The sequence below is a fragment of the Macrobrachium nipponense genome, chromosome 11 (genome assembly GCF_015104395.2).
Source record: "Macrobrachium nipponense isolate FS-2020 chromosome 11, ASM1510439v2, whole genome shotgun sequence".
NCBI classification, from domain to species: Eukaryota; Metazoa; Arthropoda; class Malacostraca; order Decapoda; family Palaemonidae; genus Macrobrachium; species Macrobrachium nipponense.
The window spans coordinates 38,387,879-38,401,040 of NC_061087.1; the positions used below are offsets into that span (position 1 = coordinate 38,387,879).

General features: G+C 41.1%; 1 protein-coding gene across 1 annotated transcript in view; it reads left to right on the plus strand.

Annotated features, from left to right (window-relative positions):
* LOC135205406 (sortilin-related receptor-like) overlaps positions 1 to 13,162 on the plus strand; it is a 292,014-nt gene that overhangs the window by 207,999 nt on the left and 70,853 nt on the right. Inside the window, 2 exon segments of the mRNA XM_064235930.1 lie at positions 468 to 624; positions 10,568 to 10,877. Coding sequence (XP_064092000.1) covers positions 468 to 624; positions 10,568 to 10,877 — 467 coding nt within the window.

Below are 13,162 nucleotides of genomic sequence, written 5' to 3' on the forward strand. Positions count from 1 at the left end.
TGCTTGCCGACTTTTATACGGGAATAGTTTCTAGAACCTGCCGCAAAAATGCAAAACGTGGAATACAAAAATCCCCTAAAAAAATGCTTATAACCAGGTTACAACTGCCAAATACAGATACCTGTACCCTTTACACTAAAAGGCTTATTTAATAAGAGCCCACATCATGTTTTTACAGATATTTTCAAGGATACAAATGTGGACTTTGTTAACGGTCATTTCTTTTTGATATATTGATAGTTTTCAGATGATGCAGTGATACCTCATTACATAATTTTGTAATTTTTTGTTTGTTTTATGGTTAGGATGATGCTTTATGATGAAGAAGTCCTTGACAATTAACATTAAGATAATCACAGCCAAGACAATACTCACTGTCATTTAACAATTAATGCTGAGAACTACATATCAGCCCGTAACATTTTGTTTGTTGTCAGTATTAATTTTTAATGTTTTTTTCATGTTAGGCACAGAGTTCACATGTTCAGATGGGAGATGTCTACCAGGGTCGTGGCGTTGTGATGGTGACAGTGATTGTGCTGATGGCCTTGATGAAAAAAATTGTACAAATGTTACGTGTGAATCCTGGCAATTCCAGTGTAGTAGTAAACAGTGTATATTCAGGTGGGTAATTCTTTTCGTTAATTTAATTGTTGCACTGATGGTTTTTAAAGTGTCCCATTAGCACCAGCTTTGTATATTTTTAATTTTAGTATCTAATTCAATTGAGGAAGAAGGTTAACGTAGTTGAACCAGAGCCCTTCCTCCCTAAGTGATGATAGTGCAGTCTGGCTGTCTTATTAGTTTATATCATAATCCATATTCTATAAAATATATCAAAATACTGCTTTGACATTTTCATGAAACTTTGTAATAAAGATAACCATAATTTTTTTAACTGTGCAGGAGGTATTATATATAGGATGGCATTATACAGATCATTATCATTCATTTGAATCTCTAGCCTAACTTATTCTGGCTCTCATAAAACTACAACTTATGCAACAGCATTACATAACATACTGTGAAAATTACGAATATGTTGCCAGAAATTTGGGATTCATTTAAATATAATAGAGGGGAAGGGGAGGGGAAAGAGAAGACATTCAAGATAGTAAGGTGGCTGAGAAAAGATGAAAATATGACTTTGGCAAAATAGACAAAATATGCAAAAAATGAGGAATTGAACTTCAGGAGAACATGGCTGCTAGAACAATTTGCAGTAATTTTGAATATCTTATGTAAGAAAGTATTTAGTGCAAGTTGGAGGGTTTGTACTCCTTAAGGGACAATTGAGATATAGCATTTGCATAGGTTAAAAAGTCCTTCCTGGGATTGAAAACTGGAAAACCACAAGGTCAAGTGTAAAAACAGTGGCAAGTGCAAGTGTATGCAGATAATTTGGTGTCTGTCAATAGTTAGACCTAAGCCCCTTGCTGTCTATCATGGTAATAGAGGCTACTACCTAGGAGTATAGAAAAAGAGGCTCCAAAATGCAGATGATCTAGTGTTACCAAAAGAATCAGAGGAAGAGTTGAGAATGTTCAGATGATGTGGCAAAATGAAGAGAAGATTGAAAGTTAATGTAAGCAAATGAAAGGTTACAGGGACTGGAATGAGAGTAAAGGAATAAAATTCTGTCAGGAAATAAGACACATGCAGTCTAGAAGATGTGAGGAGGTGAATTCTGTACCAAGTGTAAAAGCAAATTAGGGAGAGAGACAAGTTGAGAACCATATTTTAGTTGAAGGGCAGGTTTGTTGAAGAGGTATAAAAATATTTATTTAACATTTTGGACAATAAGAAAGAGTAGCTTCAATCTGGATGACGTGAAAAGAGATAGCTACGTATATGGCATAGGGAAATTGATATGGCAACAGTATGTAACTTGTGAGACTAATTTTGATCAAGGTAGTTTTAAATTTTATTATCTAATAAATTAAAATATTCATGTCAAATTACTAAAAGAGCAATGTTTTTTTGCAGTTTTGGAGGCAAATAACAATTATATGCATCTCATACCTTTATTTTTTATTGCAGTGGCTCAAATTTCAGTTATTTTATAGCATAACTCTTGTAGACCTGTTATTTTTTTGGGGGGGTTATTTTACCCAAACCACTAGGACTCATTTTTAAAATCATAGGTTGACCTTAAGGATCCTTCCTGAAATGAGGGGTAAAAATCTTGTGGTAAAATGAAACTTGTCTAATTGCCTGGAGTGAGATGTTAATTAGTGATTGCTGCTTAATATGTTTGACTGAGGCAAATGTTCAGGATATGTTACTTGCCATTAGATACATGAGAGAAATGAAGTGCATGTCCTTGTTTATTGCTATATGCCAGGAGAATCCTTTGTAGTTTTACTGTGATACCTAGTTAATTATCTCTGTAACCTCTTAAATGTGAGGTTTGCATGGCATGACTAGTTGTAGTGTTAATAACTTAAGGGTGTTTCAAGTGGTGCCCATAGCCCCAGTTGTATTGGTTTCTATTATTTTGTATCTGCTTTATTTGGGCTTTCCATGCTTTTTCTGCTGAAATGTCCAGATTAGTGGCTTCCTCATATTTTCACCTATGAACAATTTTTTGTCAATTAGAATCAATTGAAATAATGACTTGTTCATCAGATTAAGCTATCTTATAACAATTACTATATTATTTTATTAGAGTTATTTTATGTTCCCCTTTATCTTTTTAATTTTATTCACTTTACTGAATGATACAGTTAGATCTTGGAATTAACAGTTGTTATTCATGAATTGTAATTCATCACATGTACTTTAGAAAAGTGAGTTGTTCATGTGCGGAACAAACCTTCGATATTAACTATAGGATATTTCCAAGTGCTAGCTGGTAACCGGTTAAAAACAATCAAAGATTGTAAGCAAGGAATCTGTGAGATCTGGCAACTCCTGCGCATACGAAGTGATAGGTGGTCAGAGATGCGCACCGCCTCGTGACGTATTTATTCTTTCTTTAACATCCTTGGAGAGTAAGTCGGTGTCGCTTTGCTTTCCTTCCAAGCCGGTTGATTTGTGCCTGTGTTTCTTCTATTTTCAGTGTGTGTGTTTTTCTGCATTATGGATTCTACCGAGTCTTCACGGCCTTGTCAATGCATGTGCCTGGCTATTCAGGGTTTTCCTTGCTTAAGGCTTTTAGCTGATGTTGTCACAGACCCACATATGATGTCTTGGAGTCATCCAAGATGGTGCTGTTTGGGCATCTTTGGGGCTATGAGGTTCACCTTCCTTGGATGGACTGCTGTCCCATTTCTTGGAGGCTCGTACCCCTCCCCCTGCCCCTAGATCAGTTCCGCCTCCCCCTGAACTCCTCGTAAGTTGGATCTTGTGTACTGCCACCTTGCGGAGCCCCATTGTCATCATCGACACTCCCTGGGTCGCATCTTATCTCTCCGTCAGTGAGGCCATCGACCAGTTCTGGTTTTAGAGATGTCGTGACATCACTCTCAGAGTACTCTCAGCCTATGACGTGAGATGCGGAGGCCACTTATCCGCCAGCTGTGTCATCACCTCTCCCTGATATGACATCACCGTCTTCTCTTGCTGAGCCATTCGAGGCTTAGTTCAAGCAGTCTACAAGAGACTGATCTCTGTTTTGCAAGAGAGGATTTCAGCTGTGTCTACGAAGAAGAGGAGTCGTAAATGGAGGGTCTCTCCTACTCCTGCTAGTAAGAGACTGATAGGAGAGAGGAGTTCTCTCCTTGTCCTGTTCCTACACCATCCCCCCTCGCCGTCGTCTCAGACGTTGGAGGGTCAAAGAATTCGTGGTTTCGTCGTCTTCAAGAGAAAGGAGTGCTTCGCCTTCTTCCCTTCACAGACATGGCTACGGCCATGAGAGAAGTGTTTCTCCTCATGCCCCACAAGGTCGTGTTTCTTCCTCTCAGGTTCGCGTTCGTGAGTTTGGCAGTGGAGATAGTAGAAAGAAGGCATCCTCCTCTTTGATACATGACTGTATCACCATTATGTTATGAGAGTAATGTATCTTCATTGTCTCTTCTTGGCCGTGTTTCTCCCTCTCACGTACGTGTTCGTGACAGAGTGTGTTGAGAGCATTAACACCTGTGCCGGGGCAGGAGGAGGGTGATAACCAAGAGGTTATGTGCTCATTCGCAGAGGTTGTTGATCTCATTCGTGAGCTCAACATTCTTGAGGGTAGGGTGCAAGCTCAATCTTCTATCACCCCAACGGGTATAGAGGCCTTACTGTGTGCTAAACAGGACTAGAACTTCTTTTGAGCTCCCCTTGTCGGGTCACACTCAGTTCAACCTACAGCGTGTGAATGCTTTGGTGTCGGACCGAGATGGCTCTCTGTGTTTTAGTAGGTCATGTAAGCTTCTTCCCCCTACTCTTGTGTGGCATAGGAAGTACTATTCCCCTAGTACAGTTCAATTGATGCGCCATCACCTTAACCCGGACGTGATACGTCTTATACCTGGCCTAACTCTGGAACAGCTTCCATCTTCCATACAGTCTCCTGGCTGGACTTGTGGTGCACTGCAATAGTCAAGATTGCTTCAGATAGAACTGAGGGAGGCTTAGTGAGTTATTCCTCTCTCAATAGACTGCTACAGTCAGGAGCCAAGGCAATTTCTTAACTGACACACCTTAGCTCCACCTGTGGGCCAATCACCTCCAGGCCTGGAGAATCTAGCACTATTCAAGGTGGCAAATTCAGTGGACTCTTGAGTCTTTGTCGTCTCTCAGAAATGGGGATCTGCTTGAGTTGCAGTTTCTGTTTTTCAGGACTGCATTGGAAGTTGCTATCAACCAGCGACAAGCAGACATGAAAGACAGGTTGGTACATCAGGCAGTATCACAGTGAGAGGTGCATTCAAGATCCTCCTCCTCCTCCTCCTCCTCCTCCCTCCTCCTCCTCCTCCTACTCCTCCTCCTTCCTCCTCCTCCTCCTCCGCCTCCTTCCTCCTCCCCTCCCTCCTCCTCCTCAGCAACAGGAAAGAAGATCTTCACCTGTTAAATCTCCAAAGAGTTCTGCCTCTCTGAGGGTCTCCCAATCTCTCTCACAGGCCAAGGAGAAGAAACAACAACGCCCCTTTCATTCATACCCCTACAAGCCTGGTAGGGGCTCTAGGGGAAGGGTCAGAGGGGTTCATCGATAGAGTGGGCACCTCTCCTCTCTGTTGCCATGGATAGGGGAATGCCTGGCGGGCTAGTGGGCCAAGTGGCAAGGGTATGGAGCAGAGAAATGGGTAGTCGACATTTTCCAGGTGGGATATCTACTACCATTCAACTTCCCTCCCCCCTCCCCCCCTCTTGGACAGATCCTTTCTCAATTGCACTTACGCCCATGACTGAGAAGTTCATGGCTCTTCGGGAGGGAGTGTTGAAAATGCTGAACAGGGGTGCAGTAGATGAAGTAAAGCATCCTTCTCCGGGGTTTTACAGTCAGATTTTCCTGGTACCAAAAGCAACAGGCGATTGGAGACCAGTGACCGATCTTTCCACCTTTAATAATTTTGTGAGGAAGGCAAGGTTCAAGATGGAGATGGCCTTGAACAGTGTTGGCAGCGATAAGGGACATTGACTTCTTGCTGTTGATAGACTTAAAGAATACTTACATCCAGATTCCTATTCACCCTTCGTCCAGAAAGTTTCTTCGCTTCACTCTGTGAGAGCAGATCTTTCAGATCAAAGGTCTTAGGTTGACCACGTCCCCTCAGGTGTTCACAAGGGTCTTTGCCCTCGTATTGAAATTGGCTCATGCTCAAGGGATTCACTTGTTAACGTAGCTCAATGACTGGCTGGTATTAGCAAGCTCCAAGGAAAAACTGCCTCAGGACAGAGATTGTCTTCTTCAGTTTTGTCAGGGGCTAGGCATAATGATCAACCTAGAGAAATCGCACCTGGTTCCCAGCCAGAAAGCTCTTTACCTAGGTATGGTTATAGATACAGCAGTGTTGAGGGTTTTTCCGTTGGACCAGAGGTTGGACAAGTTGCGGTTAGTAGTACAGAAGTTCTTGTCACAATCCAAACAGACAGCATACCAGTGGCAGGTCCTCTTGGGGATTTTGTCTTCGCTGGAGAAGGTGGTCCCTCATGGGTATCTTTATCTTCGGTCTCTGCAATGGAGACTAAAAGGCTAATGGTCCCTGGTGGGAGATTCTCCCCTACAGAGAGTCTTTCTGTCCAAGGAAGTGAGGCAAGACCTTCGTTGGTGGTTAGACAACCAGAATATCTCGGTGGGAATCCCTCTACGTTCACCCCTCCAGACTTCCTTCTGTTTTCAGATACCTCCATCTCGGGTTGGGGAGCTCATCTGAAAGACCTCCTTACCTCAGGCGTTTGGAGTGCGGAAGACAAGCTTCTACACATCGTTTTGGAGCTGAAGGCAACTTTCATGGGACTGAAGGAGTTTCAGGAGAAAGTAGGTCAGTTGGTCGTTCTGATGTCAGACAACACCACGGTGGTGGCTTATGTGAACAAACAGGTGGGTCGGGTGTTTCGTCACCTGCATTCCTTGACAGTAGAATTACACCAGTGGGCAATCGACAACTGGGTAGAGCTCTCTGCCAGGTACATTCTGGGCAAGAGGAATGCAGTAGCCAACAGACTGAGTCGTCGGAACCAAATCCAGGGCACGGAGTAGTCTCTGCATCAGGTCATGGCAGACAGGCTTTTTCAGGTTTGGGGGAGGCCTATACTAGACTCTTCTTGACTCAATTCAACAGAAAACTGGAGGTTTATTGTTCAGTGGTCCCAGATCCTCTTGCTCTAGCAGAGGAAGCCCTCCAGCACCCTTGGAACAACCTCAAGGTTTACACCTTCCCTCCGTTTTGCCTAATGTTTAGTTCTGAACAGGGTAATGAGTTCTCAAAATCTGAGGATGACCTTGGTGGCTCCTCTATGGCCTCAAGCAGAGTGGTTCCCAGACATTTTGTTTCTTCTGGCAGAGATTCCAAGAGAGATTCCTCCCTGTTGACAACTTCTTTGCCAACATCATATTGAAAGGTTTCACCAGTCAGTAGAATCCCTGTCTCTTCATGGATAGAGACTATCAAGTATCCTTTAAGCGAGAGGATTTTCTAAGGAGGCAGCAGGACATATGTCTATTCTAGTTACTTCAGAAAATCCTCTTCAGCAGTTTACCAGGGGAAATGGGCAGTCTACGATGGGTGTCGTTGACAGAGTTTCTCTCCACTCAAAGCCTCTGTTCAGTGTATAGCAGATTTTTTTTATCTTCCTCAGGGATGAGGAAGGGCTCTCTCTTTCTGGTGTTAGGGTCTACAGAACAACACTAGGTTTGGTCATAGACATCTCTTCATCTTGGGAAATTTCCTTGTTGTTCAGGGGTTTCAAACAAACCTGTTCTCCAAGGGGGAACTCAAGCCTCCTGCATGGGAAGTTTTGCTTGTCTTGAGAAGCCTCACTCGAGCTTCATTCGAACCCTTGCTTCGTCTGACAGAAATCTGACGCTAAGACAATTTTCCTGTTGGCATTGGCTTCTTCAAAGAGAGTGGGGAGCTTCATGACTAAGTTATGATGTGAAAGATACCAGGGGTTGGGGGTCGGTGACCTTTGAGTTTGTCCCGGAGTTCATGGCCAAGACCCAAAATCCCTCAGTACATGATGACAGATTTGCCTCTCTCTCTCTCTCTCTCTCTCTTCTCTGCTCTCTCCTCTCTCTCGTCTCTCATCTCTCTCTCTCTCTCTCTCTCTCTCTCTCTCTCTCTCTCTCTCTCTCATTGAATGACTTTGTGAACGGTGACCCACAGGAGCTCTTACTTTGTCCTGTCAGAGCCCTAAGATGCTACCTTAAAAGGACTCATCATCTAAGACCTAGATGTCGTAGACTTTTTGTCAGTACTGGTCGTTCTAGAAAAGAGGTTTCCACAAACACTATTTCATTCTGGATATGTGAGGCAAATACGCAGGCTTATTCATCGCCTGATGGTTCTGTCGCTAAGTCTATGCGGGCTAGAGCACATGATATCAGAGGTATAAGTTCTTCTCTGGCATTTAAGAAAAGTATTGCTGTTCATAGAATTTTGAGCGCTGCCTCCTGGTTGCGCCAGTCCACGTTCACTTCCTTTTACCTGAAAGATGTTGCTCACAGATCTTTGGACACGTTTTCCTTGGGTCCTGTGATGGCTGCCCAAGTTGTATAATTCATCCATTACCCCTTATAGGGTATTTTATATCTTGCCTATGATGATTGTGTGGAAGAGAGGATAAGTGAGTTGGCTGGTCTCTTTCTTTCTCTTATTTTCCTTTCTTCTTCCTATGGGCAGGTTGAGGAATAGACACATCATATGCTGGACTGGTCTGATACAGGTGATTAAGGTAGCCAAACTGAAAGTTGGTGTGTTTTAATCTTTGAAATACCAAGCCCTCTATTCAGTAGCAAAATACTCCTCTCCCTACAGCAAGGGGGAGTTTGGAGTGGTAACAAACTCCTGTGAGTATATGGTTTGTTACTTGAACAGTCAGAATTTTCTTTGGTTCCCTGGTTGCAATGAATCTGCTCAAATATCATTGTACTTCAACCCAGATGGCTGAGTGGTTAGATATCTGTTTATCTATCTTCTCACAATCTTTGATTATTTTTAACTGGTTACCAGCTAGCACTTGGAAATATCCTGTTGTTAAGACCTCAGGTTTGTTAGGTATGAAAAATCCAAATTAATTTTAAAATTTATCATATTGATAATAGTATACTCAAATTTGTATGTTGCCATTTGTTTTGTATGTTATCTTTAATTTCTTTTTGTTTTAACAAGACTTGTATTGTTATGTATTTGGTTGGATTTGGTCAGATGAATATTGATTTAGAAAATTGCCTATTGGCCACTACCCAGAACCAAAATGTAAGCAAATGTAACAAGAGATGACTTATTTTCTAATTACATTTAAACAAAAGCAAAAGGTCACCATGAAAGGCTGTAGTTACATTAGATTACTTATTTCACACAGTTCAAGCAAGGGGTATATATCATGGCTGGTATGCAATCCAGCAAAACAAGTGCAACAATGATCTTATGACAGAATTTGCAGTTAACTGGTTTTCGGAACGAAATAGAAATTTTACACAATGGTAACGCAAAGGGGAGCCCATGGCTCGTGAATCTATAGTTCAATTTGGCGCTTAGTTGCAGAAGCAGGGTCTTGCTTGAATTAATTATCTTCTAAGGCAGCTTCTCATAGGTAAGTTGGTGGCAGAGAACATGTGGGAACAAGATAACATGCCTCTGGAAATAGAATTCCCAGATAAGTATTCATGCATAACAGATTCTCTCACTTGGAATAATCTATCACAATGGAAGGATGAGTTACTCATTGTCACTGAGTAAGGATTATTTTGTTAATAAATTAATTCCTATGGGGAACACAAGGATTTTTCCTTCAGAGATGAATTGTAAGTAAAGAAAAGGAGTGATGTAGTTAGAGAAATAGTAACTGGCACTCAGTTGCTAATTTCAGGCTTACTGGACAAATCCAAAATGCAGTGTGCACTGTTGCAAAATCTCTAGTTGATCCAATAGATCTTCCAATAACAACTTAAGGGGCTGCTTGTAGCCTGGTTCCTTGTAACCTAATACTAGTGTGGCAACGTGCCAAGACAGAGAGATGTGGCCTGAGATTTGGGACCTAGCTGTTCAAGGTCTGTTCTTGCTAGGACTGAGTTGGAATTGAAAGCTCTCCGCTGGTTTTGAATGTTATTCAACCTATGAACCCTCCAGCTACAGAAATGGCAACTTACCTAGAGGAGGTATGCCAACATTACTGAAAAAACGAGACCACCAGAAGGGAGGGCACAGGGATATGCTAGATCTTGGGGAGAAGGATATAAAGTGACTGCTAGTATGCCTATCCTCCACATGATTAAACTAATCATGCTTCCTGGCCTTACCCTATCTCGAGTCTGCGCTCAAAACTGTCACTTTCAAAGTGGGTCTGTGGTCCTTATGAAAGTGGGTCTGTGGTCCCACTATACCCTAGTCTTGCTGTCCAGTCTTTTTCTTTCAATTTTAAACCTAATTCCTTGGGTGAGCCCAGTGATTCTTAAGATATATGTATGACTTTGTTGTCCTTTTAAACTGTCATTGTAAATATGATACTAATGGTTCAGAGATAACTTTTTAAACTACAGTGGACCCCCCGTATTCGCGTTCTCCAGATTCGCGGACTCACACATTCGCGGATTTCTCTCGGGAACGTTTCCCTGCATTATTCGCGGAAAATTCACGCATTCGCGGTATTTTTCTATGATAAATATCCACAAATTCCTGGTTTTTTTGATGAATTTCATCATAAAATGCACTTTTTGTGATAAAACTATTAAAAAAAACCATGTAGGAAAATTTTTAGTGGGTTTTACTTGAGTTGTAACTAACAAAATAGGCTGTTTTTAGCATTTTTATAGGGGTTCCAAACATTCGCGGATTCTAACTATTCACAGGGGGGTCTGGTACGCATCCCCCGCGAATACGGGGGGACCACTGTAATTTAAGATACTGATGCTGTAATTGTGGGGTTCTCTTTAAAGGAATGCAAGTCTTAACAGTATTTTCTGTATAATTGTAATCAACAGGACCTGGAGGTGTGATGGGGAAGCTGATTGTCATGATAAGTCTGATGAGGTAGATTGTGGTGACATCCCCAGCACGACTGTACCACCTTTGATACCATTTGGTCCACTAGTTCCTCCTACAAGTGGCAATTGCACTGCTCTTATGTTTCGTTGCCGTAATGCAAATTGCATTCCATTTTGGTGGCGATGTGATGGCTTGGATGACTGTGGGGATACATCAGATGAAGAAGATTGTGATCATGGTGGGTCTAGGAATGTAACCACAGTTCCAACTTCAAGGCCAGATGCACCCTCACACACTTGTAAAGCTGTAAGTATTGTTATAATGGTATTTGTAGTGTAATTCTCCTTTTGAGGCAAGAGATTAGTGTATACGCTCTTTGTAGCTTCTTTGTTGCCTCAGTTGAAGTGCTTTTTTGCTTTCTGCATCTCATCCTTTTTTTTATAGTAGGCCTTGTAAAATTAGCAGTGCAACCTAGTGGCCTAATAATCTATATATATAAAAATAGATGTGTGTATGTATGTGTGCCACATACACTTTGACACATTGAGCAATTTAAACCAAACCTGGTACACATATAACTTAGCACCGGGGAAAGAATTCTTTGAGGGGTAAGACATCACTACCACTAAATTGGGAGGGTTTGGGAGGGGGTAGGAAAGGCGTGAAAATAAAAATAACTGAAAACGACAGATATTAGTGCCTAGCATAAATAGGAGAAGTCGAGTTTAGACCCCAGTCAGAGGTTGGTGTACTTAGGTATGATTATAGACACAGTTAAGGCCAAAGCTTTCCCTTCAGACCAGAGGGTAGAGAAGTGCAAACAACTAGTGAGTGCCTTCCCAGGAAAGGAAACACAGCCAGCAAAGTAGTGGCAAGTACATAAAGCTAATTGTCGACTTACGACCTATGCAAGTAACGACTGATCGACTTTACAACCACCCCAGTTCCCGCCTCTCCACACACGCAGTAGCCCGGTACAGTGCACATCCTCTGTGTCTGTTTGTGTCTTGTGTTTATTTATCCCATTTTGTAGTTCAGTTAACCCTTTTCCTCCATCTCTTTGTCTATCCCATCTTCTAGTTAAGTTGAAAAAAGTAAAAGAGAATGCTAAAAGTATCGTTAATAATGTTATACTTGTTGTGTAAATGCATACAGCCAGAAACAGCTGATTTGTTATGAACAGCTGAATCCGATAACAACAGCTGTTTGCTTGCATTTCAACCATTGTACAATAGTAAAAAATTACTGTAGATAACGTTAAGTAGAATATGACTGATATATTTTTACATTACTGTATCCTTATTCACTATGGAGAAAAGATCAGCAAGGGCATATACTGCTAAATTGAAGCTGAGGAAAGAATGTTCATTTGCTAATAACTATTATCGTTCATCGGCAACATAGATGAAACTCACGCAAGATTCGGTATAGCACCATCAAACTCGACTTTAAACAAAATTTGAGAGAAACTTATTTCAATCAAAACTATTTGGTATGAAAGAACACATTTTACTGTTTTCACTCTGATAAAAGATATATATGTGAAGCTCGTAGTATTCTGGTGAAATAAGTGAAAATATCCAATGCAATCTGTTGATTTTTTTATGCAATAAACATTCCCTCTGCGCCATCTATCGTGAAAAAATAACACCGTATATTTCTGCGTGTGAGACGACCTTTAGATGAGACGAGGTAAAAAAATTGTGGCAAATTTTCATTAATTTATCTCATATCTGACTTCTAAATTACAAAACCAAAATGTTTTTTTGGAGGAAATTGATTATTTGCAAAAATTAAACAGTACAAGTACATTTATAATAATGATGGCTTAAATAAAGGTTGTTTTGCTTGTTGTATCCAATTACAGTATACAGGCAGTCCCCGGGTTACGACGGGGGTTCCGTTCTTGAGACGCGTCGTAAGCCGAAAATTGTCGTAAGCCGGAACGACGCTTGGAAATATGTCTTAAACTAATAAAAAGTTATAAAAACCTTACTTGTAATCCTTTGGTTACACTACATGTTGTTTCCTGTAGTTTTATGTACAACCTGGAGTTATTTTCATAAAAGAATGCTGGTTCTTGAAGGTAAAAACTATTGTAATCCTCTGGTGACACTACATTCTTGAAGTTTTATGTACAACCTGGAGTGATTTTGCAAAATCTTGAGGGCTACAAGAACAGCTGATTACTATTTACGTATCATATAGACTAATTAAAGTAAATGTATCTTTAAATAGGCTTATATATTAGTATCAACAAAACATTTCCTGCCATGAGTCAGAGGCCGTTAATGAAACGAACACTTCTCTGTCCTATCTGTTCAGAAAATAACGTTACGTCAATCCCGAGACCATTGTTGCCAAAGCGTCTCTCTCTCTCTCTCTCTCTCTCTCTCTCTCTCTCTCTCTCTCTCTCTCTCTCTCTCTCTCTCTCTCTGATCAAATTACATTGGAAACTTGACATACGATTGCCCTAATATACGAATGTTTTGAGATATAACAGAAAATTTGCGAAAATACAAGCTTTGATATACAACGAAATATTTGAGATACGATTTTGCGATGAGTGTTAGTTGTATAGGCGACCGATA